We start from the raw sequence: 7354 nt of genomic DNA on the forward strand, positions 1-7354 counted from the left end.
ACGCCCGAATCGCAGCACCCTAAAGAGGAGTAGAGCCCCCCTTAATATTGGTCCTTCGGCGCCAACAGAGAGCCGCACCGGTGGAATACCATAACCCCAAAACCAAGTATCCCCAGCAAAACCGTGAGTAAAAATCAATTTTTTACTAACCCTGCGGTGAAACAAAGATATTAAAAAAGGCAGAAAATAATTCCTTGTATGGTTAGTAAGCGCCAGCATTAAGTCATACATTTTCCCTTGCTCGGGCCATAAATTTTCAATTTTCCCGCCATATTTTCATTTTTCCCGCCAATTTTACCTTTTTTGCGCCAATTTTCACGAATTTTTTACCCACACAAAGACTTTTGCAAGAATACATATACATATGTACTTCACATAACATTCTGTAGCATACAAGCAAATAGTACTTGGCGTACATATTTATATACACATATACCAAAGCTCATAGTATATACAGCGGCTAATCAGTTAATCCCAAACAAACATACAAGGAATTATAGCTGGGAATACATAACTAACCCCTCGTTTAGTAATCCCTATATATATATATATATATACATACATTGATACACACACCCAACTACGTATTGGACATATAAAAGAAAGTGCGGTACAAAGTAAATAAAATAACGTACAGTGAACTCCCTACAACAAATACCCATAAAAAAAAGACAAGGCAGTTGCAGTGCTCGAAAAGATAAAATACAGTCCATTAGATAGGTAATCATACATTTTGCGCTCAAATTATCTCCATTTGTGGTTTGCGTGAACAGGGTCAAGCGTTATTAGTTTTCCCACACTCTCTTGGTTTCCAGGCGCTCCCCTGTGATTAATTCAAACCGTATTATTTGCGACCGCACAGTAAAGCCCCGATTGTATTTGATCACCCCCACATCCCAACCTTAATTAGGTCCGCTCATTCGACTTCGAATGCTAGGTCTCACTAGCACTCAAGATAAGCCAAAAAGTCCCAGAATGAGCGAAGAAGAAAAAATTCTCGAGACCCCCGCGGAATCTCAGCGCTCTACGCGTACAAGCGGAAAGCCAAAAAAGGCAAAACAAACGGTCATATGTACTAAATTTATATCGGAGACAGATAATTTGATGGATTACTGCGCCCGATTCAGATCAGCCCCGATCGAAGAAAATACTGAGTCTGTACTGAAAATAAAAGACAAGAGCCTAGAAAACTTTTGGAATAGAGTTCAAAACGCCTTTGATTCGACTTTGGAAATTGAAGAACATGACCTCCCCGAAGACTTTAGAGCGTCTGCCTACAGTAAATATAGGTCATGTTTGATTATATATGAAGAAACAAAAGCCCAAATCGGAGACCAACTCCAGTTAGTAGCACAAACCACAAGTCCCACTCCCAAAGCCAGTACATCACTTCCTCAGGAAACTTCAGGCATAAGCTTAAACGTCCCACCTTGCGACACCGAAACCTTTTATGGGGGTTATGAGCAATGGCCGTCCTTCCGTGATATGTTCACGGCGGTCTATATAAATCACCCTAAGCTCACTAAGGCGCAGAAGTTGTACCATCTCAGGTACAAAACGCAAGGAAAAGCTGCCCAAATAGTTAAACAATTCCCTCTGAGTGACGATAATTTCGAGCTGGCATGGGAAGCACTAAAAGCTCGCTATGAAAACAAAAGGGTTTTAGTAGATAACCAAATCCGCATCCTTATGAATCTAAAACCCATCCCAATAGAAAATAGCGAAGACATACAGAGACTGCAATCATCGGTGAATAACTGTCTCCAGATTCTAGGCACCCAGCAAGTCTCCACCGAAAGCTGGGATCCCATTCTGATCTACCTGGTTACCTCCAAGCTTCCTGAGAACACCGTGGCCCTATGGGAGCAGTCCCTCAGTTCCAGGAAAGACCTCCCGAACTGGTCCCAAATGAACCAGTTCCTCACTACTCGATACGAGGTGGTTGAAAGGGTAGATCAATTTCGTGCACCCAAACCTCCGCGGACTAATCCTTCGACAATAGGCTACTCGAGGCCAACCCCCCCTAACAGTAGGCCATTCCCTAAACCCCCCACCTCTCAGAACTCTCACAACAACTCCTTTTGCCAAATCCGAGCGCACATGACGGAACAACGCACAAAACCATACAAATGCCCAATGTGCAATAAACCTCAACACACTCTCTCTCAGTGCTCCAAATTTCGTCAACTGCCAACTCAGGATCGCAGAAAGTTTGTGAGAGAACACAACCTCTGTTTTAATTGCCTATGTCAGACCCACTTGATAAAAGACTGCTCAAGTAAATATACTTGCTCCCATTGTCAAGAACGGCATCACTCAATGCTTCATGAAGACACGCCCCCCATGCCTCCAAGACAGCAGTCTCGAACACAAAGAACGACATCTCAGGTCGCTTTGACGACGCCCGCTAATTCCAACCCACAAAGTCCAGCTGGGTCGGCAACAAATCATGAGGAGCCTTCATGCTCAAACAGAGCAAGAGTACAGTCCTTCTACTCGGAAAATGAGAGCAAGATTCTCCTCCCAACAGCAATAGTTCCAGTTGAGCACAAGGGCGAGATCTTCAAACTCAGAGCTCTCATAGATCAGGGTTCGGAACGAACCTTTATTTCCTCCAAAGCCCAAAATAAACTAAGGCTACCATACGAAGCTTCTAACTTTGAAATTTCTGGCATGGGAGGAAGAGTTGTTCAGACTTCGAACAAACTATGCAATCTCATCTTAGCCTCCGCAGATTTGACCACGAAAATAAAGGCTCAAGCAATAGTCCTGCCACAGTTGACGAAAATGCTTCCCAAATTCCAGCCAACTCTCGAACAACGAGAAAAATGGTCTCATCTCCAGCTAGAAGATACTAACTGCCACTCTCCGTCCCAAATTGATCTGGTCATTGGCAGTGACCTCATTCCTGAAATAATGCTGGAAGGCATTGAAAAAATTTCCAAAAATTTGCTTGCACAAAACACCATATTCGGCTGGATCTTAAGTGGTCAGTTTCCCGAAAAAATAGCCTGTTTCTCCACTCAAGCTGCACCGATCTCCAATGAGGTTTTAGATTCCCAGCTGCGAAAGTTTTGGGAGCTAGAAGAGGTTCCGAAACCCAAGCTCACTTTGCCTGATGATGAAAACTGTGAAAAATTTTATCAGTCCACCACCACACGAGCAGCGGATGGTCGTTATGTAGTCAGACTGCCCTTTAAGCCAAGCTTCCCAGACCCTATCTCCCTTGGCCCGTCTCGCACCCCCGCCCTCCAACAGTGCCTGAGCATGGAAAGAAATTTGCTCAGAAAAGGCGATCTAAAATCACTTTACGAAAATGTATTAAACGAATATCTCACCCTCAACCATATGGAAGAAACAACTTCCCATGAGATATCTTCTCAAGGCAAATATTGGTCGTTCTACCTCCCACATCACGCGGTTATAAAACCCGAAAAAAGAACGACCAAAGTCCGAGTCGTCTTCAATGCTTCGAAGAAATCGGGGTCCGGACATTCCCTGAACGATGTTCTTTACACCGGACCAACCCTCCAGCCCGACTTGATGTTATTGATCCTCAAGTGGCGTATGTATCGATTTGTCTTCAACGGCGATGTCGAAAAAATGTATCGACAGATACTGCTACACAAAGACGACCAAGACTATCAACGAATCGTATTTCGACCATCTACAAATAGCCAAATACAAGATTATAAGTTGAAAACTGTCACGTTTGGTCTGAATTGCGCACCCTACCTCGCCATACGTACCCTCCACCAGCTCGCAGATGACGTGCAAACCACGTACCCCTTAGCGGTGCCCATATTAAACAATGAAACGTACGTTGATGATATACTTTCCGGTGGTCATGATCTCCCTTCAGCCGAAGAATCCCTCGCTCAAGTCATCCAAGCGCTCAATTCGGCAGGCTTCCCACTTAAAAAGATTACAGCCAACCACCCTGAAATTTTGAAAAACATCAACAAAGACGACCTGCTTGATACAAACTTCCTAGAATTTGAAACAACAAGCACCACTAAAACGCTCGGGATTCAGTGGAACGCTCTAACCGACACGTTTTCGTACACCGTTGATTCCATCCCAGCGTCATCCGCCAGTACAAAACGACAAATCCTCTCGGCAGTTGCCAAATTGTTTGACCCCGCAGGATGGCTTACGCCCATAATGATCCAAGCCAAAATCCTGCTACAAGAACTATGGCTGGACGGAACTGACTGGGATGACCAGGTCAAGCCCCTTCGTCTGACGAAATGGATGCAATTTGCAACCAATCTCCAAGCCATTTCTAGCATCCAAATATCCCGATGGGTAGATTTTGTCCCAGCCGACCAAGTCGAGCTACATGGCTTCTGCGACGCTTCCGAGAAAGCATACTGCGCTAACATATATGTGCGAACCACGAATGGTAGCAGGACCTCTTCTCATCTGCTGGTCTCCAAAGGCAAAGTAGCGCCTCTCCGAACCACCAGTTTACCCCGACTTGAATTGTGCGGCGCCCTTCTCCTAGCGAAGCTGGTCGCCGTAGTGCAGTCACAACTCGACCTATCTAAGAGGAAACTGACACTATGGTCTGACTCCGAGATCGTCTTGGCATGGCTAGAAAAACCCCCTCATTCATGGAAGACCTTCGTTTCCAATCGCACGGCACAAATTTTAGATCTCGTCGGAAACGCCACCTGGCGGCATGTGGGCAGCAGAGACAACCCCGCAGATCTGGGCACCAGAGGATGCAGACCCCTGGACTTAGCGGCCTCTTCGCTTTGGTGGCATGGACCGGAATGGCTATTAAGCCCACCCGAAGCCTGGCCAAAACCGGCCACCCGAAATATCTCCCCTCCAGAATTGCGCCGAGTCGAGGCATTACATGCCACAGAGGAAGATCACGATATCCTTGATCGCTTCTCCTCGTTTCCCCGCGCACTTAGAGTTATGGCGTATGTTTTTAAATTTATACAGTGTCTTCGAGACCGAGTCAGACAGGTTAGGTCAAATAATCCCATCTCTCTCTCCCATGATGACCTCCGTAATAGCAAATACAGGCTCCTAGCTTTGACCCAATCTCGCTACTTTCCTCGGGAAAAGGCCTGTTTAGCAAACTCCAAACCCATAGATAAACGGAGTCCTCTGCTTCCCCTCAACCCGTCTTTAGATAAAACCGAGTTGCTCCGCGTGAATGGTCGATTAGCTCACGCCACTTTGAGCTATAATGAAAGACATCCCATCATTATTCCCGAAAAATCCCGGTTCGCCATCCTATTCACCCGCTTTCTGCACGAACTGCTCCTCCATGCAGAAACTCGTCTCATGCAGCAAGTCATAAGGCAGGAATTTTATATCCCTCGGCTTAAGCCCCTCATAAAAAAAATGCATCTTCCAATGTAAAAGTTGCACGGTCCACAAGCAGCAAACGCGATCGCAAATAATGGCGGCCCTCCCCTCGGAACGATGCACGTATGCTCCGCCCTTTACTATAACGGGCGTAGATTTTGCTGGACCTTTCCAGATAAAGGCCTCAATGCTAAGATCGCACACGTTGGTGAAGGGCTATGTGGCTGTTTTTGTATGTTTCACTACAAAAGCAGTCCACCTCGAGCTGTGTTCCGATCTGACCACTGCCGGATTTCTCGCTGCGTTTGCTCGCTTCGTCGGACGACGGGGTTATCCCGCTAAGATGATGAGCGACAATGGCAAAACCTTTGTCGGGGCCAAACGAGCAACCGAAAAGGAGTTCATCGAATTTCTGAAGGAGGTATCTCAAGACGTCATCCAGAAATACTCACCTCAAGGCATCAACTGGGAATTTATTCCGCCAGGAGCCCCCCATATGGGCGGTTTGTGGGAGTCCGCAGTCAAAAGTTTCAAAATGCATCTCAAAAGGACTGCTGGACCCAGCAAATTCACATTTGAAGAGTTCACCACCCTGTTAGTCAGAATAGAGGCCGTATTAAACTCCCGGCCAATCTCTGCTCTATCCCAAGACCCCACAGACTTCACAGCGCTTACGCCTGGCCACTTTTTACGAGGCGCCCCCCTCTTAGCACTCCCTGAAGTCGACCACAGCCATCTGTCCCTCCTTAATAGGTGGGAAAAAGTGAAGGTGTTACATCACGAGTTTAGTCGAAGGTGGAAAGAGGATTATATCAAGGATTTACAGAAGAGATATAGATGGAAAAATACCCAGGCAGAACCGAAAGTCGGTGACTGCGTTCTTATTGTTGACAATACTTTACCTCCCACTGAATGGCGTCTAGGCCGCATCGAAAGGTCACATCCCGGCAAAGACGGACATGTTCGAGTTGTCGATATACGCACTCAATCTGGCACCCTTACTCGCCCCATAGTCAAAATATGCCCGTTACCAATTGGTGACGCCCCCCTCTGATTTCTCCAAAGTAGCACTTGTTAAAGCCTTTAAGCACTTTCATGATAACAGATTCTCTTATCTCAAATGAATTTAAATCTCTGTGTATCTGAATAAAATATTCTAATCTCACGTTTCTTCAACTGTCTTGTAGACTCCCCACTGAAAATCGTATTTCACCGGCTTACTTACAGATGGAGAACGGCAACTCTAATGGCGTCCCGAAACCTGCGCCACGAAGCAACAATGGTGGCCCGACACTTACACCGCGCAGTAGCAGCAGCATTCCTGCACCCAAACCGCGAGCTAGCAGCGGTGGTCCAACCCCGGCACCCCGTATTGTACAAAAACCGCAACCAGAGGCCATGGTTGTTGATTCGGTTCCGGACACTCAGCCCGACGACGAAGGAGCGGACTATCAGCGATGCCGTTTGTGCGCACGTCATCATGCCCTGCGCGTATGCCACGTATTTCGCGCAATGCAGCCAGCGCAACGCTATCTGATCGCTCGTGCACACCACTTCTGTACCAACTGTCTTGCGCTGTCACATCACAGCAGTGAATGTCCCTCCGCTGGCGTATGCAAGCTTTGCGCCCAACGCCATCACACCCTTCTTCACCGCAAGAACACCTCCCAAGCACATCCACCGCCACGTTCAGCTCCAGCTTCAGCGCCACGCTCAACATCGGCTCGACGCTCAATCTCGGCACCATCCAAATCCGCATCCTACCGCTTGCGCCGACCGCCCCGCAATGGAGTCACCTCCAACGCATATCAGCAGCCTCAAAAATTCCGGCACCCAAAGAAGGTTCGTCATACCGCACGTATAGTGCGTAACATAGCACCTCGGGGCAGGGCGACACGGAGTCTGGTTAAGGAGGCGATCCGAAAGCTACGGGAGTTGGAGAGTAGTCTATCCGCTTAACGCGTCTAGGGGCGGCAGGATAGTTAAACGAGTTAAGAATGTCGTTTAACACAACGCAAGAATGCAC

At 47.1% G+C, this 7354-nt stretch overlaps 1 protein-coding gene across 2 annotated transcripts; it reads left to right on the plus strand.

The window, feature by feature from the left end:
• The first annotated feature begins 10 nt into the window (after positions 1-10).
• Positions 11-7348, plus strand: LOC118755964. 2 transcript variants are annotated; one of them, XM_036490755.1, is made up of 2 exons: positions 11-123; positions 6516-7348. In XM_036490755.1, exon 2 carries the CDS (start codon positions 6556-6558, stop codon positions 7285-7287), a length of 732 nt encoding a protein of 243 aa, XP_036346648.1. In that variant the 5' UTR covers positions 11-123; positions 6516-6555; the 3' UTR covers positions 7288-7348. The 2 variants fall into 2 exon arrangements, with proteins under 2 accessions (XP_036346648.1, XP_036346647.1); XM_036490754.1 differs by having other exon boundaries at positions 6556-7348.
• Positions 7349-7354: the final 6 nt, after the last annotated feature.

Source organism: Rhagoletis pomonella, unplaced genomic scaffold, assembly GCF_013731165.1.
Source record: "Rhagoletis pomonella isolate Grant_MI unplaced genomic scaffold, Rhpom_1.0 Rhpom_scaffold_08088, whole genome shotgun sequence".
Classification (NCBI taxonomy): Eukaryota; Metazoa; Arthropoda; class Insecta; order Diptera; family Tephritidae; genus Rhagoletis; species Rhagoletis pomonella.